Raw genomic sequence first — 27,059 nt, forward strand, 5'->3', positions numbered from 1 at the left:
GACGCCTTCCTCTCCCGCTCACTGAAGGACGGGGAGAGCAACAGTGCCGCCCCCGCCGGCCCCCACTCCCTGTGTGCAGCGACCACGCATTCGTACACGTCTCATGCGTTTAGCAACTGCAATGCAGTCTGGTAGAGAGACAGCGGACACAGACTGCCTTGTTCGGCTTTTGTTCCTAAAAGTCATGAGACTCACAAGCAGAGGCTGCAGCCATATGGGGGGGCAGTAGCCCAGGAAGCACCAGCATTACTAACCAGTGACCGTGGGACCGCAGCTGACCCCGAGCCCCAGGAAGGGGAGGCCCGCCGCTAACCACGGGAGGCCTGCAGGATGCAGTGCCAGCCTCTCAGCCAGACGTCCCCGGTGTCACACTGAGGCAGACCTTCCAGGGATCAACCTGAGGTCCACGCCCCACGCAGTAACGACCCGAGGGGTCGTTTATTTTCCGGACAGAATCCCCCACACATTCAACAACTTTCTTCCTCTCTGCGAGTGTTTTTCTGAGAGTTAAAGCTTAATCATTCTGAGACTTCCTTCCTGCCAGAGGCTGACAGGAGAATGAGGGCTGGACAGAGGGGGAGGCGGGCGCAGCCTGGAGTTAAAATCCCTCAAAGGCGCAGGAGAAACTGTCAGAGGAATTCGGGGACCTCTGAATGGGGGCTCCGGCAGCTCCCACCCTGAGCACCCTTAGAGACCAGGGTGGCTCTCGGGCAGGCTGCCCACACGTTCGTGTGTGCCCTCGTCACCAGCGACCCCGTCTCCGGGCACGGTCTCGCTGTGTAGGTCTGGGGCGCTGGGCGAGTTTGGGGGGACGGAGGTCCTCTCCAGCAGGCTGCCAAGTGCACCGCTGGTGGTTCAGAGGCACAGAGCCACTATGAAACCTGTTGGTGATCTCCTTTCTTTATCCCATGACCCGTCCAATCTTCAATGTGAGTCCTTAAAGAAACGACCAAGCAAGTGTCCATACTGTATGGGGTACAAAACAGAGGCAAGGCAACCTGCTTCTTCTCCGACGAGTCGCACAATGCTGATTAGTCACACAGTGGACAACGCAACACAGTGTGTGAGAACGTGCAACCTCTTAGAAAGCGCGAGAAACTGACTGATCTCCCCTCTTCCTCCAGGGCTGCGTCCCCGAAAGACAAGAGCTCATTCCTTCCTTTGAAGCCTGTCATTGTCTTCCAGTTCTAGATGTTTCACGTTTTTCCTTTTCTTCTTTACTCAAACACAAAAGTAGCAAGTACCTATCATTTCTAACTGTCTGCCTTCAGGACTCAAAAGCACAAGTCTTCCTTCCCTCTGACGACAACGAAACTGGTAACAAAGGTGTTCCAGACGGACGTGTCATTGGTCCTACACTGAGCCACGGGTCCAGGGTCAGTGCTAAAAATTCACCTTTTGGTGTGGGGTCATTCTGAGTGATCAGAAAAGCGCTCAGTCCAGTTTGAACTTGAATAGGACATTTAAAGCATTAAGAGACCCTGGCCAGGTAGCTCAGTTGGCTAGAGCGACATCCTGATACACCAAGGCTGCAGGTTCGATCCTCGGTCAGGGCTCTTCAGGAAGTAACCAGTGAATACATTAAACAAGTGGCACAACAAAATGATGTCTGTCTCATGTTCCCTAAAATCAATAAATAAAAATTAAAAACAAAAATTAGGTAGGGCTTGGATTAGTATGTGCTCAATTTTCTATTTCCATTTAATAGAAGAGGTTCTATGGCTTAGAAGGGGCAGATCCCTGAGGCCACAGAGCGAGTCAGAGCCAGGGTGACTCCTGAACCTCTGGTCTCCCCAGCGTCACTCCCTAAGTCACAGGCAGTCCCCAACTCTTCTGCTCTGAAGCCTTTGCCCCTCTGCCCCCCATGACCTCCCTCGGGAACACTCCCATCTCACTTCTTCACCTCTATCCTGAGTGTGTTCGTACCCACACTCCCCACTCCGAGTCATCTGCACCCTCATTCCTGTGGCCATTTCGTTGTTCTTCGCACCCCTCATCCCCTATTCATAGCATTTGCTCACAATTACCTGCTTCTCTGGCCTTCTTGTTAGACTCGCTGACGTCAGGACAAGGACTTACATGTCTCTATAAATTCAACCCATTACAAAAAGAGCTCAAGAAACCCCGACTGATGGATTTTCAAAGAGGAAAAGGAAACACTGAAGCGTCTAAGAAGCCAGGGCATGGTGGGGAGACTCCCTCTCTGTAGGAATATGCTCCCCACTCCCTCCCACCTGTGGCTTCAGTGGGTCCTGTCCAACGAGATCTAGGAAAAGATCAGTGGGCACACCGGGGTCGGTGAGGAAGCCGGTGTGGGCGCGGCAGCCTGCAGGAGGGCCTGGAGGGCTGTCCCGCTTCGTGCTGCGCTTCACACGCACGCAGCAGCCGAGCTGAGGCCAGGGGCACCACGTGTAGCTGCCTCTCTCATCTGTCCCACCTGGCCGGCATTTAAACGACAAGTTCTTGCCAGAAGCTCTCATACCACGTGTGATGCTATTTGCCTCAGTTACTGTCCTCCTAAAGCCTGTTAAGGTGATTTTAAAAGACACAACCTGTTTTTCTCCTTTTGTCTCCTTTTGCTCAACACCAGCGTGGCTGCTCACTACTACCCGGCTGAGCCCCTGGGAACAGGGTAACTGGGCTCCGCGGATGGAGAGGGGAGTTCAGCAGGAGGAACTCGGGGCACCTGCTGTCCAGAAAGGCGGGGAAATGTGTCTGCAGGAAAGCCCTCGGGGACTCTGCCTGGGACGCGGGTGCACGTGCCACAGGTCCACGCCGGGCGTGTGACAGGCACACGTCGTCCACACAGAATCTGCAGGAAGGAAGCAGGGGGCTGTTCCGACAGGCCAGGTGGTGGGCGGTCCCGAGAAATCAGTCCAGGCGCCAGCCAAACAGTTTAAATAACACCCCAGCAAAGCGTTTAAGAGGCGTCCCGTCTGGCAGAAGAAATGGATTAGTCTTTCCTACGCCCACCCTTTCCCTAACACAACAAGGACCTTCGAACACAGCTGGGCGAGACTGTTTACGACACCGTTTCTCGTACTTTGTGTACCATGAGGGGACACCTGTCACTGTCGGTCACTCGAAAGGTCTCTGCATCTCTGCCACCATTCCTAACGTGTCTTCCAGCGAATCAGGGCCACGTGCCCATCCATATGAATGAGGCAGCAAGAGCAACAGTCTCTCACGAGACCCCGTGGTTGGAAATGTGGCCCCACAGTTGGAGATGTGACTGATAGGCAAAGTAACGATGGCTGCTTATTGTCCCTGCCACAGATGCGGAGGTGCCAGTGCGAACAGAGACCGTGACGTCAGCGGGGAACGACCCAGTGTTGACACTGCGCACGGCCAACGCACGCTGACAGCTCGTGCAGTGTCTCGGAGACGCCGACCATCCTTACGGCCCCATGAAGTTTCACCCTCTCCTGCAGCAGCCCCGTGAGTGTGCCCCCCGGCACCTCGTCTGGGAAGCACAGTCACTTCTAACGTGTGGGTCTGACGACCAAGAAAAAGAAAAGGGAAAGGGGCAGGAAAAAGCATTTCAAAAACAGGGAGCTGAAAATCTCCCCAATTTATGAAAGCTGATAAAGGGCCTGAGTGGCCAACCGCTCACCCGAACGGCCTGAGTCAGAACCGACCCCCACACTCAGCACCCGACCCCGGTGGGCGGGCATCCGCTGCTCGGAGACGCAAACTCCCGTCAGCTTCGCTCGCTTTCTCCTCCTGCTGTCCTGCCACCAAATTCATGGAGCTAACACTGCCTGCTGCTCGGGAGGAAGGGCCAGATGGGCCAGAGCCAAGGCCAGGGGACAAGAGACACAGAACGAGCCGGCTGTTTGAAGTGAGGGATGGAGGGATGTCTTCTTGGAAGACCCCACACTGTCTAGCCCAGGCCAGAGAGCAGCAGGCAAGTTGTGGGGAAAAGACCCACTGAGAAAAATGTGAAACCAAACAGACATGTGCCACATGGAGTGGTCTATAGTCCACTGCAGTCCACGCCCCAGTCCCCTCTCCGCAGGGCTCTGTGGTAGGGGACAAGGGGGCGACGTCACGGCAGTGCTGCCTGGAGGCCCGGGACTGGTGGGGGACCGACTGTGCAGAGCCAAGAAACCTCCCCTGCTCCTCGGTGAAAGAAGTTCCCGTCTGGTTCTCACATTTCAAACCGAAGTTAAAAGTCTCGCTGAAACCCTTGTCACTTCCCCTGCAGGATTTAACTGTAGACCATTTATTTACATCTTTCACCAGAAAGCCCCCCCGAAGTGACAGCAGTGGGGGGTGTTCATGACGACCCAGGAATAACTTGTTCTGCCATGAAATTCCAAAGTGGGGACATCCCAGTGACCATTCCCGCAAAGCTAATTCAGCCACGTGACTGGCAAGAACTATATTAACCAAAAATCTGTAAATGGACAACACTTGATCAGAAAGAGCCTTGAGGATTTGCTATTGTACTGAATTCACCGCACAGTCTTTTGCCAAATGATTACCAATGAAAAGTGAACAAATATAAAGGTAAATTCCACTCAATAAAGGCCACCGAGCAGCCGGGGCAGGTGCCATGACCGGTTCTGGCCCAGGCGACAGCCGTCGGTGGAGACACCTGTGTGTGGGGACTGCAATGCCAAGAGTAATAGCTGGATGCCCGGGGAGCCAGCGTCCCAAGAAGAGACCAAGTGCAGAGGACTCGGAAGGAGACGGCTTGGCCATTTGAGGAATAGAAGACTTTGACCCAGTGGGTCCGAGGGCAGACAGGGTGAGGTGGACAGACAGACAGGGGAAGACAGTGCCGGGGGAACGAGAGTGCGCATCGGGAAGTGTGGGCTTCCTTCCAGCTGCGAGGGAAGCCGCGGAAGGATGTCAGCCAGGAGAAGGGACATCTGACTTAACCAAAGAAGGTCCTGAATGGGAGCTGGAAGAGATGGGTGTGGATCAGGTCAGGAAGGACGGACGACGTGAGGAAAGGAGGCCCTGGCCCACGGGTGGAGTGGTCTCCCGGCGAAGGGAGCGTTAAACCTGCCGGCATGCCGCCTTATTCTAACCACAGCGAAGGCCAGTCAATGCCTCATGCCCACCTGCTTATCGTGGGGGTTGGCACCCCCCTGGTGCGCAGGGCGGACTTCCCTCGAACGACTGGGACGTCGGCGTTTTCTGAGCCTCCATTCAAATACGTCAGTTCCTGGAGCTGAGCTTGCCTGATTTCGTCGTTGTAGTCCTGCATGGAAGGCAGAAGGAGGCAGGTCCGCCTCGTGAACAGCAGTATGTAGAACAAAAAGCAACTTTTTAATAGAAAACGGGGGGCTAGGAAAAATTCATGAAATGAGACTAGAGTTCATCAAAACAGAAACATATCAATAAATTGTAAACAGGAAAAAACAAAAAACACAGTCTTTTCCCCCAAACTAAAAGGTCCTATAACGAGCCGTAACTCTTTCCCCCAGGCATGACTGCCAAGAGAAACATCTATGATGAAATTAAAATGCCATGTAACATCTACCGGCATTGTTGTTTACAACTCAACTAGTCCTACTACGCGTCTGCAATGCACCGAGCAACAGAAAACGGAGAGGAACGAGCCGCATCCCTGCACACATTTTTGGTGCGTTGCCATTTGGATGCTGCACAAGTGGCAAAAGTCAACATCTCCAAAACTGAATGCATCATCTTACACCTGAAAACGCGCTCTTCGGCGTGTGTAGCTGGAGGGAGAAAGGGGCGACCTGATGAAAGAAGAGGTATCAGCAGGTCTGCATTTGAATAAAGGGTTCAGAAGAGACAGTTTCCTGGATTGCTTAGAATTAAAAACATGAAACGTGTTTAGTGAATTTCTTTTAAAAATACACAGTCTCCTCCTTACTTTTCAAAAGCAGAATGTGACACTGACTTGAAGCTGGTGGTAGAAGATGTGGAGCACAAAAAAAAATGCCCCACGAACCTGGCTTGAACGTGGGCTGGAGACCACAGCCCAGAAGGCCCAGTCACCGCGATCAGCAGAATGGGCGGGAACTCAGGGTCTCGGCTTTACTGTAAATACAGACTCTTTCTCTAACTCATTTGGAGTATCCTGACCTCAGCAAAGTCACTGGAATTAATTGGTATTTCTGCCTCTCTACAGTAAACCCGTAAATGTTCCTACCACCTTACTACATGTGTGGAGATTACTGAATTGTCTGAAAAGCACATTCTCCATAAAATGTGCTACATACATGCTAACTCTCCACCCTGTTGAAAGTGTGAGGGGGGGGGGACATGAACTTGTATGGGGTTCAAATCAGATGCATGGGGGAGAAGTTCACTTGGCCCCGTGCAAACAGACCAGGGGTGGGGGTGGGGGGCAGAACTCTGAGTTTGCCTCACATATGCGAGGTCATTCTGGGGCCCAATAGGGCTTGGGTTCCCACAGCCTGGACAAGTGACCGCTCTTCAACCCTCTCAGTCATGTGACCTCAGCAGTATTAACAATCTCGGAAGTCTGCGGTCTCATCTATACAGAAGGAACGCCACATAATTCACGGCGGCGGTATGGGGGCTACGCGCCGTGACAAGCGTGAAGCCCCTCGGTAGGTGCAGTGCTCTGCCAACACCAAGGACCAGGACCGGTCAGGCTCCCCAGGGCTGAAACAGAGGAAGGGCGCTGAAGCCACTCACGGGAATGAGGAACTTCTTGATCTCCTCCAGGGCGCGCCCCATGCGGGCGTAGGCCTCGGCCGGCGGGGCGAAGACCTCGATGAGCACGTGGAGGTCGTCGTGCAGGTGGAAGTACTTCGCTTCCCCGCTTTTCCTCAACTCTTCTTCCTGAAGAAAGACACGTGGTGCTGAAGAGTGGGTCGTCCGGAGGAAGGAGAAAAACAGTAAAACTACCCAGAGCGTATTTGGCATGGGACTGTCACAAAGAGTCAGTCAACAGCAGACACCACCTAAAGAAGAAAGTCTAGAATATAAATCTGATCCTGCCATTGCCTATTTGCTTTTACAGAAACTTGGAGGCCACCTGCTGCTGCTGCTGCTTCGGTCTCCACCCCTGTCTCCGGCCTACGGGTCCCGCCACCGCCCTCTCTGCGCCCCGTGCCTGCTCCCTCCTGCCCGCCCCCTGCGCCCCAGGTGCAGCCTGGACTCCCTCCATGGCCCTCCACCGGCCAGGCAACACAGCTCACCGCTGCCTGGTTAAGCATTCGGGTCACAGTTAGGCTTGGGGTTTGGGTTAGGGCTGTCTCACTAAGTACTGCATTCCCATCGTCGAGAAAAGTGCTCAGCAGAAAGCAGATGCTGGACAAGTATTTACTGAGTGAACGGCCAATTACCCATTCATGTCTATGTCCACTAGGTTATGTATGTATCTTTCGAAAAGCACTTTCACATGCCAGGTAATACACTCGATCTGAGGGTAGAAGAGGGCGTAAGATAAATGAGAGACTCTATTACATGAATTTATGTTCCTATGATAAAACATTTTCTAATTTTTTTGTTGTTCATAATGAAATTCAGGGGGAAATCAGGAGGAAAAAAACAGATAATTAAGGGACTAGTAATTTTGCTCCATTATTTTTTCTAACTAGCCTTCATTAGAGGCAATTACAGAATCTGAGTTTTTCAGACATTGTTTCCAACATGAAAACCAGAAAGAAAAACTGCTAGGTACCTGTATCTAAAACTGTCCCAACCTCCCCAAAAAGCCTGTCCCAGCAGAGGGTGAACCCATGGGGCCCGGACACCATCGCCCTGCAATCCCACCCCCAGCCCCCAGGCCTCGCCAGCACACACACCCTGGACTTCACCTCTCATTACTGAACTGACCCGAATTCTTACAAAGAAAAGAGGCTCAGCAGGACCAGGGCCTGGGACTCAGAGTCAGGCACACCTGAATCGCAGTGAGGCTGGTCACTAGGTGTGTGAGTCAGACCATTTATGTACAATCAAGCCCTTACTTTGCGAAATCAGCTTGGCACTAACAAAGGCGTGTTGCTGGAGGGCCACGGAGAAGGCTAAGAGGTCGGCTCCTTGTGACCGCCCGGCAGAGGGGACAGAGCTGTGCTGCCCGGCATCTCGCCTGGCACGCGGCAGGTCCCAGCGGGCGCTGGCTGCCGTCATGGTCAGGGGAAGAGGGGCGGAAACCCAAAGAAAACAAGAAAAACATCTGAAGTAAGAAAGAGCAGATGGAAGCTGACTTCAACGTCCTGTGCGGTTTCCTCGCCGTTTGTCTTGAGTATGAAACGGTGCTATTCTTTTACGCCAACCAGAAACTGTGCGCTGTTCTAACTGGGACGTATTCAACCATTTGGTCTGGTGCTCTGCCTTTTACAGCTGGGGCTTCCACTGGAGATCATGCACAGCATCGTCGCAGAAAGCAGGAACGAATGGAATAAACACTTCCAATGTTCTAACATGCACCAAAATGACCATCCTAATAGTTGACAACTGTGGACCCACCGTTGGGCACTTTCACTTCCATCACAAACTCGGGCTGGAACAGGGGCTCTCTCGCCATCGCCCCAGTGTCTCCCAGTTCCACGGAGCAGGCGGTCATTCCTAGACTGGGTCGGGGCTCACCAGGAGAGGCCGGGCAGTGTCTGGGGAAGGACCAGCCTCTGACGAGCTGCATTCAAACCCCACACCTGAATCCCACATCCAACACACCCTGCCCAGCTTTGGGCAGGTAGGTTACTTTACCCCATCTCCAGGGGCTGACTTCAAATGGTGTTAACAGCACAGAACCTGCTGTTGCCCACAAGGTGCTGTAGCAATAGAGGAGTCGTTATACCAGTAATTAGGAGCACGTAGTAACATAGGAACGGTAGTGATAAAGGATTTGTGTCTGAAGACAGAAAGTCTTTAGATTTAGGTCTAACACATAATAAATAACAAATCCAGTAATAATTACTTGTATAATGATAATTATTACTACACAACTATAGTCTTAACTATTCTATTATTCTATGATGTCAGTGATGTGGGCAAGACTTCGAGCCCGCTGCTCAGCACAGACGGAGGCCCCACGGCATCACTGAGATGATTACTCTCAGAACCATCCTGTGCATGTTGGTAACGACTCCCACGATTTCATCAGTGTAGCAAACAGAGAAGATGAATCAGGTTCACGTGAGAATTAAATAGTGAACACCCTGAAAATCTGGAAGAGTAAGATTTTAACAGGGAGCAATGGGCTCTCTTTTGAAACAGACATAGTATTAACCGAGGACGTCTGCAGACTAAAAGTGAACTAGTAAAAAGGGTCACGTGAAACCCGCGTCCAGGCTCAGGCGGTGAGGCTCTGATCGCAGAGTGTACCGTGGGTGGGGCCCCAGAAGTGCCCGCTGATGGCCACCACCTGGAACGGCCCCTGTGGGGGCAGCGGACTGTCTGTTCCCAGTTTCCGGTGGTCTGGAGAGGATGTAGATGCTCCACGCCTGCAGGACATCCATACTGACTGGCTGAGTGGCGCCGTCAGGACACGGACAGGGAAGCGTTACTGAGTAGGTGAGACATGGGCTGGGGAAGTGCCTAAGTGTGGACGAACAGGGGGGCTCATGCAATGCCAGCTGGCACTCAGTGGCCAGGTGGCTGGGGGGACCAACTGGAGCAGACACCAGAGCCCCGCATTCCCCAGCCACCTCTGTGCTACTACTCCAGGGCCTCCTCAATGAAGTGCTCCTGGGGACAGCGAGGGAGGCCACACAGTAACACACCACGGGCTGCACTCAAAAGGAGGGCTGGCCACGGCCCCTGCTGAGTACCCAGCAGGCCACAGCAGGGGACTGCCACCAGCCCCCGAAGTGACAGCAGGCTCCGGAAGGAGCATCCAAAGTCCCGAGAGCAGGCCGATGATGTTCACAGTCCCATCTGTTACACGGACAGCCAAGCACCGGCTATTACCTGGACCTGGACATCTAGTCCAGGTAAAGACGCGCCTCCCCTGGCCCCTTCTAGCTGGAACACCCTCCTGGGAATGAGCGTCTGCTGCCCAGCTCACTCCACAGAATGTCACTCTGTCCAAGAAACTCCGTTACCAGCAAACCAAGCAGCACAATGTCAATGGGCTTTGCTGGCCTCCTCAGGTACCTCATGACCAGGTGGCCTTATTAAAGACCTCATTAGCATATCAGCAAGGGTGGGATGCTGTCCTCCAAGATACAGGCTGTTTCTGTCCAACTGGCCAACATAAGTTTCATTTCCTCCTCCATCAGGTCAGATGGGTCAGGGAACCAGTCACGTCACTCGAGACGGCACTGCGTGGTGAGTAGTTAAACTGGCCTGGCCGTGGGTTAGAATGATTTCAAACACCTACTGAAAATTCTCATTAGGGCCCACCCTGAACACGCTGGGGGCCTGAGGATCTCTATTTTTAAACGGGAACACCTGTGAGCGGGGTGCATAGCCAGCTTTTGATCAAATGACAGAATGAAGCCCCTTGATTAACCAGATGATACACTCAGACTCTCCGGCTCTCAGTGCTCACACATGTAAAATTTAAAAACAGGATCATGTTTATCGCCCACCATTTTCCCAGGGATAACATGGGATAACACAAGTGAAGTGTCACGGTGGCTGAGCCACGGTGGCTGTTCAGTAAACCACTGGTGGCAATCTTTACGGGAAGCCGTTATTTAGATGGACTTCCTCGTGAGGAGGCGGGATTTTGTTTAAATAACTTTCTGGCCTGACACACCCATTCTTCAACACCTCACCATAAGTGATCACTAAGCACGGATTTGGTTCTCAGTAAAATAAATCCTGAAACAGCGACAGAACCACAAAGTGACAAAGGAGAACAATGTGAATGACGACACATGAGGAGATATGAACATTTCTTTCAGATATAGTACATTTGAGAAACTGGGTAATAAAAATAGTAATAACTTTAGCTTATTAAAGAGGGAGGCATATCACCACGAGATGCTACCTCGCACCTGTCAGGAGGGCCACCACCATCAACAAACCGACAAACAACAGGTGTGGCAAAGATGTGGAGAAAGGGGGACGCCCTTGCACTGCTGGTGGGAACGCAGACCGGGCAGCCACCGTGGAGAGCAGCGTGGAGTTCCCTCCGAAAAGTAAAAACGGAAGTGCCTTAGGACCCAGCAGTCCCACTTCTGGGAATTCATCTGAAGGAACTCAAAACACGAGCTGGAAAGGATACACGCACCCCTATGTTCGCTGCAGCGTTACTTACAACCACCAAGATCTGGAAGCAGCCCAAGTGCCCACAGGCAGCTGCGCAACAGCTGTGGCACATTTACACAGTGGGATACTGCTCAGCCATAAAGAAAAGGAAATCTTGCCCTGGCTGGTGTAGCTCAGTGGACTGATCTCGGGCCTGCGACCCACACGATTGCGGTTCGATTCCCAGTCAGGGCACATGCCTGGGTTGCAGGCCGGTTCCCAGCAGGGAATGCATGAGAAGCAACCATACATTGATGTTTCTGTCCTTCTCTCCTTTCCTTACTCTCTAAAAATGAATAAATAAAATCTTTAAAAAAAAGGAAATCTCACCTTTTACAACAGCATAGATGGACCTGGAGAGGATTACACTAAGTGAAATAAGCCACTTGGAGAAAGACAAATACCCTACGATCTCACTTGTATGTGGAATCTAATGAATAAAATAACAGACTGTTAGCTGTCAGAGGGGAGGGGGTGGGGAGGTTGGGTGAAAAGGTGAAGGGATTAAGCAAAAAATCTGAGGGAAAATGATTCCTAATCTACCATTCTATACCAGACCAAACTATCCATAAAATGTGAGAATAAAATAAAAATTACAGATAATCACATAAAAAATAAGCAAAACAAAGAAAAAACTCATTAACGCAGACAGCGGTAAAGGGATGACCAGAGGGAGGGGGTGGGGAAGTAAGAGGACAAAGGGGGAATAAATGGTGATGGAAGATGTGACTCGGGTGTTGAACACACAACAGGACATGCGGATGATGTGTTATGGGACTGTACCCCTGAAACCTACATAATTTTACTAACCAAAGTCACCCCAATAATTCAATTAGAATAAAACTAATCTTGAAATTCTCAAAAAAAAAAAAACCCACAGGGCAGTTCATGTGAATACATCCCAGTAAAATAACTATGTATAAGCAATTATTAAAACTTTTAACATCAATTTAAACTTGGTAAAATATACAGGATACCAAATGAAGGGGAAAGGAGCAAATAAAAGTATACACTCTGCAGATGCGCCAGGCGGGAGCGTGTCTCTAACGCAAACGGGCGTGCCCAGACTGCCGAGTGCTCCCCCTCCTCCTGGTGGCAACGCCAGTGTCCCCGCACTCTCTGCAAGGTGACACACTGCTTCTACAGTCAGAATCACGGGTGCCACAGGACCATTTACAAATGAACATAAAAGGTACGTGCGAGTTTAAGACACGGCACATTCTGAATTGGCCGGTGTGACTCAATTTTCTACACAGCATCAGAAGTAAGTATATCGCCTTATGTAACATCTTCCTGTAACCTCCTTTGAGATGCTAGCTGGCTTCGCGGCAATGTGCCTTAAGAACACGGGCGCTCTCAAAGTACCTCACATGACGGCTGGGAAGGGAGCCGCCGTCCTGATGAACATTACCTTTGCCTTGTCTCTCATGGAGCCTTTTCCAAGGATGGACATCTTTGTCAAGGTTTCTTCTTGTAGACGCTTCAGAGAATTGCCTCGGGGACCCAGCAGTTTCCCCACGAAGTTGAACTAGGAAAGACAGACCAACCAAATCTGTAACATTCGTACTGGAAACTAATTCCTTAGTCTCGAGGATCAGGGAACATGGGAGAATGCTACACGTCACTGGTCAGTGACTCGGTTCACTTCATGCTACCCAAACCGCACTGTTCCCGCAGACCACGTGCAACAGGGCTTAAAGCCGTAAAATGTCTAAAATGAAAGACACGTGTCCCCATACCAACCGCTTCCATGCTGGCTACAGTTCACAATGGAAAATGCAGTTACTTCCCCCGACCATGTCCACGCATGTTCAGTATCTACAGGAACAGGGCAGGAAAGTGGACACTGGGTGCCGTGTAAGGTCACCGACGGTCACTGGAGAGCATCTGGTCCTTCTTCCTGGTCAGCACTTGGCCGTGGTCGGTCATTCAGTGGGTGTGTGGCCCTAGACGCTCTCCCGCACCCAGTGGCCCACAAAAGCTTTACCGGAAGACCCACCTGCCCCTTCCAAACAACCCGCCATGCGAATGTGGACGGCTGATTCCAGCACTTAGGGTTCTGCATGTAACAAGCGGAGTAGACATGGATGAACTAAGAGCATGAGCTGGAGGCTGGGCCGCTGTGGTCATAAAACCTGGCTTTTCCATGTAGCAACTGAGAAACCCTGGGCAAGTGCCTACCCTCTGTGTACCTTGGCTTCTGCATCTGGGGAATGGGACCTTCTGTCGTGAGGCCCTCCTGAAGGTTTAATGGGTCCAAATAGATAGATTATTTAAAACAATGCAGGGCACAAAACAGACAACAAATATATCTTGCATGAATTGTTACTAGGAACGTCACACGATTTTCTAAAGCCTCGCTGTAATGCAGCTAAACCACGAGTGCTCTGTGCTCCCCAACAAAAAGCCTCGTTTACTGCTTGGAGAGCACCCGCTGTCCTGGGCCGGGGACCAGCTCCCTCCACGAGCAGAGCCGCGGCCAGACTCGGCACAGCTGTCCTTCAGGGAAAACATCTTCCACTCGCCCGGGACAACCAAAGTAATTCTCCTGAAACCAACCTACTTCAAAAAATACCAAAATATTTTTTCCTTGCCCACATTTAATTGCATTGGTCTTTAAAAAGACTCAGGGATCTATCTCTAACCTTCACGTGCAATACTTTTATTTTTTAATTTTAAGTAAATTATTTGTAGAAAAATGTAAGTAATACAGAGTTGAAAATGTCAGGCCCTCCAGCGAGGGAGGGAAAACCAGAGCTCAGACCCCGCCCTGACTTCATCCTTGTCCCCATTCTCTGCTTTACCCCCTGGGGATTTCTATTATTTGGGCATCAGAGTTCCTGAGTTGAATTGCTCAGTTTCTTATTTTTCCTCTCTTCCTCTTTTACCTTCTCTCTCTAGTTTCTGGGAGATCTAATTACATTCAGCCACCATATCTCTTAAGTCTTTCATTTCCACTATCAGATATTTAACTGCTAATAGTATTTTCTTATATTTGTCCTTTTTATGGCTTTCTGAAAATTTTTATGGAGGCCATTGGAGTTCTTATCTTGCAGAGGATATGAATGGCAGCAGAGGGTGTTCGCAAATCGCCCTCTTTCTACAGCACAGACACCCCTTGGAGAACTGGCGACCCTCCGTGACGTGTCCTTAGAAGTTTACGACTGAGCCCCCAAACTGCTGACGGGGTGTTCAGACCCGGGACTCAACAATCAGCTCTGATGGTTCACTGCATGGGGCAGCCCCGTTTTCATGAAAAGCTACTCAAATACCAGTGTCTGCGTGCCGTTTCTCCTGGGCCAGGTGCGGACCCGGGAGGATGCCCGGTCTCCCAAGAGGAGGGGTCGGTGCTGCCAGGACAGGGAACCCCCCGGCAAGCCCACACGCACCCCCTCACTTCTACAGGAGGCCATCGGTCGCCCACCGTGAGCAGGGCCTCACACTCAAGCCCAAGGTCCTGTGTGTGTCTGGACCGGCTTCTTCCAGGAATATCTAGTCTGTCACCAGGTTAAGAAGGGCAGACACCCAGGTTACCAGCAAGACGAGCCTCCCCTGGTCTAACTGGGTGGTTTCCAACCTTTTTCACCTAATGGCATACCAAAAAATGTATCTTTTGTTGATCTGGCAAAACCCCAAAACCAGGTATGGTTTTGATTCGTTCCCATGGGAGGGCTACTGCTGCACTGAATGCCGTTGCTTTTTATCCGACGCCCTAAGGGAGAGGCGGCTGGGTGCTGCCGCAGCGACCGCCCTCGGCACCCATCCTGCGGCTCGCCCCTGACGACCTCGGTCTAGCCACCTCCCCTACAGCCTCCCAGCAGGTCCCCTCCCCTCGGTGCCCCCCAGGACTCCACCTTCGCAGTGGCAGCTGTCTTTAGGGCACTCTCTCCGTCCCGCGAGCCCAGGGCTCTGTCCGTGCTGGCCATTCCAACCCCCTAGTTCTGCAGCCGCCAAACTCCTACTGATCTCAGTTGCCTACTGTTGTCTCACACTCCCGGACTTATTTATCTCCATGGGTTTCTGCCTTTAAAAGTCATTTATATTCATTTTAGCAGGCTTCAAGGACAGCGTGACCTTAAATGGATGTGGCCAAACTGCCATATTTACACTGCTTTAATAGTTAAATATTCCTCAATTAATAATTGTTGGGAGACCTCAGAAGTCACCCAGTCCAAACATCTAATTTCATGCTGAGAAAACTGAAGTCCACAGAGTGATAAGGTTTATTCAAGGTCACGTGACAACACAGGATTCTATGCAAGGAGGACAAGCGTTTCACGTGACTCCGCCCACCTGCAGGAGTTGTGCTCTCCGTCCAACTGGTGTCCGGTACCCTGTTCTCAGAAAGCACACCGACAAGGGTTCTGACACCAGGACCCCTTCCACTCCCGTCTCGGCTCCACCCACACCGCCACCAGCTCGACCTCCTCAGGCAAGTCAGCCTCAGGGGGCTCTGCACCCCCTGCCAGGACACAGGGGCCACGCTGCCTACTGTGGGCGCCCGCTGTGTAAATCAAACACGGAAATGAATACAGGTCAGAGCAGCCAGTAGGCTGTGCGCGCTCTATGCCAAATGCCTAGGCAATAACTGGTGAATTTAACTATTACGGAGATGACGGGTTTATGTAAACAGTACCCACCCTTTACCGGGAGGTGACTCCTCGTCATCCACAAGGCCACGTTCCTGTCCTGTCGGCATACAGTGGGCTGTCACACTCATCTTCACCGGGGGCCACATCAGCCTCGAGGTTGCCTCCAAAGGGCTGAATGTAGAGCTCCTTGCCCCTAGTTAAGGAGTAGTTCCATTTACACACTCCTAAAATTACATTTGGCCCTTCGAAGGCAACTGTGAGGCTGATGCAACCCCTGGTGTCCAAGTCCAAACCCTCCATGGGATTCTGTGACACACTCTGGTGTGCTTAAAACAAAACAGAAACAACTCATCAGCCAGGCATGGTCAGTAGTTGCAACAAGAAAAGGCCTAAGCAGTGCATGGGCTGAGTAAGTATTTTCGCACTCTGTGGAGGATATAAAAATAAACGACTGGACAGTGTCTATGTTCTACACCGCTGGCTCTGTGACCTGCTGAGGTCCCAGGGGCTGCAGGCCTCTGCAGAGGTGTCTGGAACGCGCTCCCTCTTTCCAGCAGTGTGACATGGCGGCCTCAGCCTTCCCAGGCCTCAGGGGCGCTGTATTTACCAGAGCCGTGGCTCACAAGAGTCAGTGCCCTGCAGGGCTACCACCACGATTAAAACAGATCAAGTGCCCAGCACCCCAACAGTGCAAATTCTACCCGAGCCCTGAGCACCTGAGAACCAGGGCCGTCTGGGAAGTCCTTGTCCCCTTTTGCATGCCTGGAAACAGCTTCCTGCAAAAACTCCTCTCCCCCACGTGACTTAGGTAAGACCTGCAGGTGAGCCGTCTGCCTGCGACAAGGCCAGACACCGGCTCTCCCATCCCCACTGCTTGCTCCACGAGACACTGGCTGACCTGTTCATCTCTCGAATCAATCAGAAAGTGCCCCTCGGCCTGCCTGGATCAAACTCTGGTCAAGCTTCCCCTCTCCTCAAGCCATGAACAGCGACTCCCCAGCATTTGGGCCAGCAAAACACTCTCCCCAAAAGGCCCCTGTCTCCAGGGACCGGCCTCAGGGCAAAACGCTATCTGACCCCTTGTCCCACCAGGCAGCCTCCACCCACCCCTCACTGCCCCTCACCTTCCTGGCCTTGTTCATGTCTCCCCTCAAAACCAAAGCCCTGCCCTGGCCAGCGTGGTTCTGCTGGATGGAGCGTCATCCCATGGACCAGACAGGGTCACGGGCTCGGTTCCCACTCAGGGGTCAGGGCACAGACCCAGGGCGTGGGTCTGATTCCCACTCAGGCTGCACAGAAGAAAGCAACCAACCAGTGTGCTCTCCCACACGGACGTCTGTCTCCCTGTCTCTCTGTCTGAACTTTCCTCTCTCTCTAAAAACAATGAAAAAAATGTCTTGGGTGAGGATTTAAATAAAACTGTCTCCCCTCACTCAAGTCAGGACTGTTTCTTTTTCACTTGGTAACTGTGTTTGCGAGACAGACAGTAAGAACTTAACACATTTTAACTTCTGATTTTATCATTGCTTTCACTTGGGCACAGAACCATCCGGAAGGTGAAGTGCTACTATCTAAGACCAGGTACCAATGACTGTATCACAAATATATTACATGACCGACTCTACAGTTGTAAATAAAGCCCTTTCCACCTGATCACAGAGGTGGTGAATCAACACACGACGAGCGTGTCTGAGTTCCACGGCCTGCGTGCAACACGCAATAATTGCGTTCGTTGTTGGCGAAGGCCTCCCGGTGCCTGTGCGAGCCAGCTGTAATTGATCCGAACTATATTTGTGACATGACCCTGTTCCTCGGGGAGCAATTACAGGTAAGCTGTCACTTAGTAAACAACTAAGCCTCCAGAACATGTCACTGTCTCTATTAAAAGGTGTCCCTTAATGCGGTGCTCACCAAAAAGCTGATTAGTCGAACACAGGGCTGTTGTACTGACCGCTAACGCCACGCTGCGGCTGAGCCCGTGGCCTCTGGCACCCGGCTTTGAACACGGCATGGCGGCTACTCCACCGCACCAACTGCTGCCTGAGCTGGTGCCCACGCCGCGGGGGCAGGGACGAGGCTTTCTGGAGCCCCTGCTCCAGGATGTACAGAGGGGGTTCTTAGTAAATGTCCGAGCGGTTAATTCTGCCTGGACGGCGTTCCCGTCTGCCGACCTCCTGGGCCCATCTGTTTTCCCGCAGCCCACCAGAGCCGCCTCCCGGCTGGCCCAGTGCAGAAAGCTCACTCAGCAGGCTCGCCACGCTGAGTCCCAAGTCGGCCTGGTGCCCGGCCTCTCTGTCTAAAACACCAACTGCCCAACTCTCCCGAGAACAAGCTGGCTGTGAAAGGCCCTCGCTGAAGCCTCCCTGGCCCCCCCGGGCCTCGCCCCTCTCTCCTGCTCTTGATTCTAGGCATTCTGCATTTATTTCACTTTCTCAAAACTGCCATTCTCCAAGAACTACCCATTTTAGCTCAGACGCAGAGGAGAAAACGTCACTCTCACTTAGACCCAGAAGGAAGCCGGACGGAAGGCAAGCTCAGGCCAGCAGCATCCGGGCCAAAGCTGAGCACGCCCCGCAGCCAGCAGGGCCCCTGCTGGAGAAACAGCACCGGAGCCAGCTTCTCCGCAGAGGGTGGGCGGGCTAGCAGGAGGACAGGTCGTCCGGCAGCTTCCAGATTTAGAGAGCTGACACCTTCCAGGTTTTTTCCTGCAAGAATCCACCACACAGCCCCCACCCCCAGGTGCCCCCAGGGAAGCTTCCTGAAGAACCCTGAGACCAGCACTCAGGTGCAGGAGGAAGGCAGCCTCTCTCTGCTGCAACCTGCCCAGGTCTGCACCCGTCTCTCCTGCTGAGCAAAAGCATGAGTCTGCAGGGGGAAGGGCAACACCCACCAAGTTGCTGCGTGTTTTAAATGTTGACAAAATCCACAAAGCCTGTACCTGGCTCAGAGTCCAGCCCTGAGGAGGTGTGGTCCCCACCACAACCGTGGTGGGGACAGGCCAGGTGCTGGGTAGAAAACAGAGGGACAGGGGCCCCCTCTGATGGAGTTTCACAGTCTGCTAAGACCAGCCAGGTGACACACAAGTAAAGACACACTCGGGGACAACATCTGTTCATGACAGCAAGCCAGGGGAGGGAAGGTGACCACAAAGAGCCTGGGTGTCCCTAGGGGCGGGCAGCTGCGGGCCAGAGACCGCTCTGTCGTGGTTACACCGAGACGCATCCTCCGCAGGGATGCCCGGGCCACCGCCCAGGGTTTGGATCTAATTTTGACTGTGAAACACAGATGCGATCTAGGTGGTGTCATCTTCTTCAAGTTTTGGTCACTGCTGACAGTTTCCATACTTACCTTTCTGCTACTTTTTTAACAATGGCAAAAATGTACACGGAAAAAGACCAAACTCAGTGGTACAAAGTACAATACAGTCCGGCCATCTCTTGTCCTCAGAGTCTAAGGGACCCTGGGGGGCTTCTCCGCCAGGCCCCTCCCCCTGCTTTCTCTGGCCACGCCTCCCAAACTACACTTTACGACAGGTCCTTTCAGGCTGGCTGCCTGAGAAGACGAGACGCATTTTGCTCAAGTCTGAAATCATCTCCACATCTCACTCCGTCTCCGTTCTTAGTACACTGCCCAGCACACAGTACTGCTCCAAAAAAAATTCTACTGAATCGACAAAAGCAAAAGAATAAAACAACGAACTCTGGGTCCAGGAACCTAGCGTCCCGCCTGCTGTGGCTCCATCTGGGGAACACCACAGCTGTGTCAGCAAAGTCGTGAACGACGTACGAAACACAGGCAGTCCTTCTGCCGCCGGCCACCACGGCCAGCGTAGGAGCACTCCGGCCCCTCTGAGGGGCCTGGGTAATGTGGAGGGCTCCACACCCTGGAGCCAGGGTAGGTGTTTTCTCTGGGGGCAGCTTCGGCTTTTGGGGTTACTTGCTGCTGACCATTCAGATTTTGTCAGCTATGCGTCATTATGTTACTCCTCTTGTTTGCGTTGTGGGGGGGAGATTAGGGGCTCAGGGACACCCTACTTCTTGTTAGACCAGAAATCATTTTAAAGTCTGTTTGTTGAAATTTATGTAAGATCTAGTTATGTTGTAACAGGAGGGCATTCTGTACGATACAGACCCACCCCTATAACGGTGGGTTCAGTGCCCCCTGATTCCTTACGAATTGACTAAATTTGTGTTGTGTGTGTACATTCCCTCAAACACGCACACGCACACACACACACACACACACACACACACCAAGTCCTTTCCCTGGCACAGTCCCTCCGCCCACTGCGGCAAACACGCCCAAAAGTGTTCTTATGGTGTCTTCCCTGATTATCGCCCACACTGCTTAATGTTCCTTTTACGTTTTTTATTTTTCTTGAAATGCAGTTTATGACTTCATAGAATTCACAGACAAATCCAGTCCTGGGATAAATCTCACAGTTGCTGGAAGTTACTCCCTCACGTCCACTACGGTCCCTTCTTGCTCTCACGGCCCGCCCCCCCCGCCCCGCACTCAAACCCTGGCCTGCAGCCCACAGACACACAGGCAGCATCGTGTCCACGCGGCCCCACCTGACCCGAGGCAGAAAATCGGAGCCTGCTCGGCTCCATACTTTACCGCCTCTCGAACACTACAGGCGCCTCTTCCCCTAATTAGGTCATTCTAGCCCCGTAACTACTCCGCCCTCCTCCCATCTCTGCTTACTCACAGCCTGGACTGACTGGCAAGGAATGAACTTAATTCCACCCGCAATTCTTTCTCCAGAAAAAGCTGCTCCTCACACCCCTACCTGCACATGGAGCCCCTGAGCCTCCCTCCTGCTATAATTCCCTTCTCACCCGGCGCGACTCAGCGGAGTTGACCATTTCTCCGGCTGGAGCGTGAACCTCAGGAGAGTGACTAGGGCCCATATTCGAGTCATCAGTTTTCCCACAAAGGGCTTCTCAACAAGCACCCGTGGAATTAAAGTTGATTTTACCCTGAATCAAATGGTGCTGGTCGACACAGTTTTTATTGATTTCCTCTGCTGCAGAAATTATTGCAACATATTAGACTATGGATTAAAAAAATCTATTATTTAAATTTATTAAGTTTCCAATCGCAAACCTCTAAGTATCACTGGTAGCAGTGGGATTACTTGGTATCACTCCATCGACTGTAATTTAACACAGCATCTATGTTTAAATGGTGAACAGCCCAATTTACTGAGAAAGTCACAATCCAAAAGTCAGTGAAGCACGCCGTAACTTCTCTGGCAGATGAGACGGGGAAATAAATACACATAGAGGCACACGCAGTCGACGGTCCGAAATAATCCACCTCTCGTACCTGCCATCTCTCTGCCCGAGGCTAGATCATGCTGTTGCAGGGTGGGGAGGGGTGGATGGCAAAAAAAAAAGAAAAAGAAAAAAGAAAACCAAGCATTGCAGCCCCTATATAGCTGAGTTTGAAGCGGTTAATCCAGAAAAGCCTGACTGCATCCGCCTGGTTGCTGCGTGGGGAGCGGAAGGGAGGACCCAAAATGGGAGGCGGGAACAGCCCCGGGAAGCGGCTATCCCGCGGACGGGGGAGGGCGGCAATGGCGTGCAGAGAGAGAGACGGGTGATAACCGGGAACAGAAACAACAACATGTGTGTGTAAGTCACGGTGTTTGAAGAATGGAGGGCGGAGGCAAATGAAGGAGCAGCTGGTAAACAAACGTGACGCACTGGTTTCCAGCGTGGGCACTTAGGTGCGTGTGCCGTCTGTCACTCGTGAAAATAAAGGCAGGGGAGAGGGCTGCCACGGCAGAGGCACGAATCCACTGGGGACAAGTCAAAGCCCGGCTGCCTGGGGCCTTCCAAGGGGAGGCGTCCAGCGGGCGGAGCTGGGCAGGCCACAAGTCGGGGGAGGGGCTCCTGACTCCCGTCCCCTGGGTCGCGGTGCTTCTCAGGGCCGAGGTGTCCCTTATTTCATGTGGTTACGTGTCAATTACTTGTTTGGACCAAAGTGCACAGCGGGGTCCGTGGGCTTTGAGCCAGCAGGCTGGGGCTCCCAGCGGAGAGGCCTTAAGTGTCGTTCACGTTTCCTCTGCTCGACATCGGGCCAGTCTTCCGTGGATCCAACTTGTGGTCCTCAAGGGCCCAGAGCCAAAGCGATGAGCCCAGGGACATGCAAAGGTGTCTAAGCCGGCAATATGTGACTAAAAACGTCTTTAGCTTTTGGCTTAGCGACACACTTGAGATCTCTCCTCCATGACCCCTCAGAAAGGAAGTGGTGATGTCATCAAAGATACATATGTAACCGTATTCATCACACACTGTGTTTCCAAATTTACTGCTTTGCGACCACAGGACATATGAATAAAATAGCAGCGGTGATGACAACGAGCCCCTACAGCGAGTCAATTCTTTCAGGAGCCCCTCCACACTCGTCTGTCTGCTTTTGGGGTCTACACAGCTCGAGGGCTGCCTGGTGGGCCCACACCGAGTGTTTGAAAAAGGAGGGAAAGGCGCTGCTGGAGATGGGAAACCCTCCGCAGCTCTGTCTCGAACGCAGGCGCATCTGCGCACTACGGCGTAAGCGCCTTTCTCGACGCGGGACGGGCACCACGGCATCCTGAGGGCCCAGCAGAGGCCTCCAAGGACAGGACAAGGGCGGCTTCCGAAGGTGTGCCCCTGTTCTCCCCACCTGTCACCTCGCTGCCCGCCGGTTCCCGCCCTAGGTGACAGGAGAGGAAAAGCACAGAGGGCTCCCTGCTGGGGACCCTGGGGCCACCGCGGTCTCCTAAGGTCCCATCACCCTGAGCGGCCTTCCTACTTGGTCACGGGGTCCCCCGAGCTCACCAGTACTAGCACGGGCACCCACAGTGACTTATTATCAACCCAGGTGGCTTTAAGTAATTGTTTTTAATATCGAAATCCTTACTGGCTGGCCATAATAACTTTGGTAATGGCACTTACATAAAAAACTACCACACGACACCAGCATACTGGCACTGTATGCCCACTAAATATACCAACCATCAGTTGAACACCAAAAAGACAATTTGCACATAAATCCTCTGGGGAAAATATTATACGCCTCTGGAAACCAATTAGGAATCACAGAAGTTACACGCTGATATAACCGTCAGATATTTACCACTCAAGGAAATTTTTAAACCCATGGTGATTTCTGTGGAACAGGCTTCTACCCGGCAGTAAGTTCATGGGCTTCAAACTGCAATGGACTACAGAGGAGAGATGCCAGCGGCTTTGAGGAAGAAAGTTTCCCTGAGCTCCGATTCCAACTCCAGGCAGGAACGCGTTTTCTGAGCACTTCTCTCTCAAAGACCCTTAACCCGAGAGCTTGTGTGAGCTGGGAATGTGGAAAACTTTAAAAGCACACAAAACACTCGTACAAAACACTTCAGGAAACAACCCACGTCGCTCGCCCTAAGGCTAATAAAGCTAAACAGTGTGTACGAGTCAATGCCCAGAGATGAAAACGAGGACCGAATTAAGAAACTTAATAAACCTAACTTAAACCTACAGACTTTAACTCAATCAGTACAATCAATTTTCTAAAAACACAACCGCAGTACAAAAGCACCTCATACATTAACTGTCTCCAGGGCCTGTTTTCCCAAACAGGGAAACCTTTTCCACCGAATTAGAAAAGTGGTACCAGGTCACCGTCAAAACATCGAAGCGCAAGAGCTGGTGAGACAGGAACACACACAGCCCTGTCCTCCGGAACGTGACTGCTGTCACTCCCGCTTTTCTGAAGTGACTGGTCTACACCTCGGGTTTCTAATGTAACTTGGTAAGACAGACACATCCCCACAGTGCGTGCGTGTGTACAACCAGAGCACGCGTGCGTGTGTAACAACACGGATTTAAGTCACTTCCCTCCGCATCGCAGGTTGGGCTGCAAAGGCGCACCGCACTGCTGCCCCCAGCGTGGTTTGCCCTTGGCCTTCCCCCTCCTGAAACCGCCCCCTGTGACGAAGCACCTGGAGAAGCCACCTGCCTCATCCTCTACCGCAGACCACATAACGCCCCCCCACCCCCACACAGCCCCACTGGCCGACAACACCCCACACTCTGCACCCCCAGCGCTTCACAAACCAATCCTGTAACAAGCTGTACATCGTATTGAAATGAACCTGTTTGGCCAAAGGAAATGGCTTGGAATTTCTCAGGTGGCCTCTGTTCTACCCAGAGTGCGACCATCCCACCCTGCCTGGCGTCCGGCCAGCTCCCTCCTCCCAGACAGCCCCGCAGGGGGCCTCTGGTAGTGCCTTGTGGTCCCCTCCTGTCTTCCTGGAGCCCCCAACTGTGGCTTCTCAGACTGAGCTGTAAGTGACCACTTGCGTCTGCAGGCCCCGCACCACTGGACGTCCTCATGAGGAAAATGTGCCTGGCTCACCGCCGCTCCCCCTGCACGAGGCCTGGCTCCCGGAAAACCCTCAGCAGATTCAAGTTCATGGGCAGAGGGACGGGTGCACGGATGTGGAGCAGCCAGGACAGGAAGAGACAAGTGCAGCTGAACCACAGGCGTCTACCGTGCCGCAGGCACCTGCTCTGGTCGCGGCAGGGCACTGATGTTAACTCCGCTGTACCTAGTCACTGCTCGACCCTGGAGGCCAGGGCTTACGCACACGAAAACTGGGGAGGACCATTTCTCCAGTTTAACATCTTAAAGCACAAGCATCACACAACAGTGTTTACTTTGAGCCTCACACTTCCCAGGCTCAGGCATGTAATTCAAGAACGGGCTTTAGGTTTGAACCCTGAAAGACTTGCATTCCATGGTGTGCCACAGACAGTGTCAAAAAGGGTTCCCTGCAAGAAGGGAAATCATCCCGTTACTGGAAACCAGCTGCCCAGACAGGGTGTCCCACGCGGCACTGCTCTGTGGCCCCAGAAGCTGAGAGTGGGCAGTCAGCACCAACTCCACGCCCAGCGGGACTACGCCAGGGCAGCCCCTCCCAGCTCCGCCCCTCAGTCCCGTAACCGACACCAGCCTGCGAGCTTTGCCTCAGAGCCACGGAAGTGCTGCACCAGCCTTTTATGCAGGCTGGCCCGGAACCTGCGTGCTCAGTCACGCGGGCAGAAGTTCCCTTTTTCAGCACTCGGAGCAATGGGCCCCGGACTGCACAAATACCCAAAACATCGCTGCTCTGTGAGACCTGTCTTCCCCCACGCTCAGCAAAGCTGACGCTGGAAAACGGAATTTGATATCCTATTGCATATACTTTGTTTCACACACTTACTCACACACAGCAGAGTACTCATTGCGGATCAATCACCTACTAGCCCGAGAACGACGTGAAGGCAGGCAGCGCCTGCTCACCTTTCCGTCTGCTGCCCGTTGAGCCTGCAGAGTGCACCGGGCACAGCTGCCAGTTTACAAAGGTCTCCTCGAGCTGGGCTGTGTTTAGTGAGGGCTCCATGGAAGGTTCCCGGCATCCCTCTCGGTTCCCCAAAAATGCACCTCTTCCACTCTGTAAGTGTGACTAAGCTCTGGCAGGCTGGCCGCCCACAGATAAGGAGGAACTCTTCAACGCTGAGCAAAATACACGAACCCACCACCTGAGCCTGAATGGTCATGAACAAAAAGGCCCTGGAGGGGAGTCTGACTTGAAAAAGGGAACGGCCTGGGCAAATCTGCTGGCGTTAGGGTTTTTAGTCTGAGCAGCAGAGTTGAGGACAGACCACGGTGCTGACACATGAGAGAGGAATTGCTAGAAAAGATGGAACCAGAGCTGGGGAGACCAGGTTTCATGGGAGAAACCAGATCTGCCAAAGTCTCCAGCTGACCCCCAAACCACGTACGCCAAAAGTAAACGCGAAAGTCAAACTAAGAAAAGAACTGAACTGAGACCGCTTCTACCCGAGGGATCCATCTTGGTCCGATTCCAAGAGCACCCATAGACCTCACAGGCGGAGAGCAGATTCTGGCATTTCCACTACGTGACGCTCCCGTGTCCGGAACAGCCTAAGTGCTCACCGCACAAAGGGCTCGGACCGTGTGACTCACTAGCGAGACAAAAGATTATCGATTCAGGTCAAAGCTAAGGTGACAAAGATTTCAGAATCAGACACCGAAGCATCTATTTTAACTGTGCTCAATGGCATAAAATAACGCCCGCAATTCATTAAAAAATTAGAAAATCCTAGCAAAGAAAAAATACTTTAAGTGGACATACTTATACATGAATCAAATACAAATTCTGAAGCAGACTGCTGAAATACTTGACATAAAACTGTTGGAAGATGGGCTGAGGAGAAAACAATAGTAAGAAAGAACAGTGACTCTGAGACACAGCAGTACAAATCACCCAGTCCGAAGAACAAAGGGGAAAAGAGGAAACTGGTAACAAAAGTGACTGGAGCCACCAAAACCGTTTGGAGAATATCAAAAGGTCAAACATACGAGGTCTGTCCACAAAAAGTCCAGCCATTCTTAATTTAATGAGATGACGAGAACTAAAGGGTTACGTGACATCGATGTGACCAGGCAGCCAAGGGGAGGGGACTGGAATGTGTGTGTGTGAGAACAATGATGACCTCACTGTACTGGTCAGTGGGGGCGGTAGACACTGTCCGGTGAGCATGAGTACTACGTGGCCGTCACATTCAACATGACTGGGAGAGTACAGCAATGGGTCCGCATCAAACTTTGCATTGAGCTTGAACACTCCTCCCCAGAAACCATATGGATGATTCAGAAGGCCGCAGCTCTGGGCAGCTGGTGATTGGCAGCTTCATCATGACAATGTGCCCACTCACACACCACGTCCAATGCAGAGTTTTTTTGTGAAACATCAAATCACCCAAGTGACTTAGGCCCCCTATAGCTCAGATCCAGCACCCAGTGACTTCTGGCTTTTCCCAAAACTAAAAGCATATTTGAAAGGAAGAGATTTCAGACAGTTGATGAGAGTCAAGAAAATAAGATGGGGCAGCTGACGGAGACTGGGACAACTGTGTGAGGTCCCAGGGTGTCTAATACGAAGGGGACTGAGGTGTCCTTGTCCTATGTACAGTGTTTCTTGTTTCTTGTATCTTCTACAATTAAAAAAGTCTCTATTTTTCATACTACATGGCTGGATACCTTCTGGACAAATCTTGTAGGAATAACAAGTCTCAAAGATGGAGAGAAAAGGCTCAAAAAAAGTATTTGAAGAAAAATAGTTAAAATTTTATAATGACATGGACGAATCCCTTGAAAAATACACCAAAAAATTCCCAAAGATGAAACAGAAAATCTGATCAGTGACACGTCAGTTGAAGACATTGGACTCATCACTGAACCCTGGGCCCAGGCAGCTTCGCTGGTGAA

The 27,059-nt window shown here is 52.0% G+C and overlaps 1 protein-coding gene across 5 annotated transcripts in view; it reads right to left on the reverse strand.

Annotated features, from left to right (window-relative positions):
• KHDRBS3 (KH RNA binding domain containing, signal transduction associated 3) overlaps positions 1 to 27,059 on the reverse strand; it is a 116,317-nt gene that overhangs the window by 50,071 nt on the left and 39,187 nt on the right. For all 5 annotated transcript variants that reach the window (XR_008390744.1, XM_037166757.2, XM_037166756.2 and 2 more), the window contains exons 3-5: positions 12,566 to 12,682; positions 6,646 to 6,792; positions 5,073 to 5,212 (exon numbers count right to left, since the gene is read on the reverse strand). Coding sequence is in view for 4 of the 5 variants with exons in the window: in XM_037166757.2 (XP_037022652.2) it covers positions 5,073 to 5,212; positions 6,646 to 6,792; positions 12,566 to 12,682 (404 nt within the window). In the remaining variant the exon portion in view is untranslated. The remainder of the gene's footprint in view (positions 1 to 5,072; positions 5,213 to 6,645; positions 6,793 to 12,565; positions 12,683 to 27,059) is intronic.

This window comes from Artibeus jamaicensis, unplaced genomic scaffold (assembly GCF_021234435.1).
Source record: "Artibeus jamaicensis isolate MK-2021 breed Jamaican fruit bat unplaced genomic scaffold, CSHL_Jam_final scaffold_916, whole genome shotgun sequence".
Taxonomy (NCBI): Eukaryota; Metazoa; Chordata; class Mammalia; order Chiroptera; family Phyllostomidae; genus Artibeus; species Artibeus jamaicensis.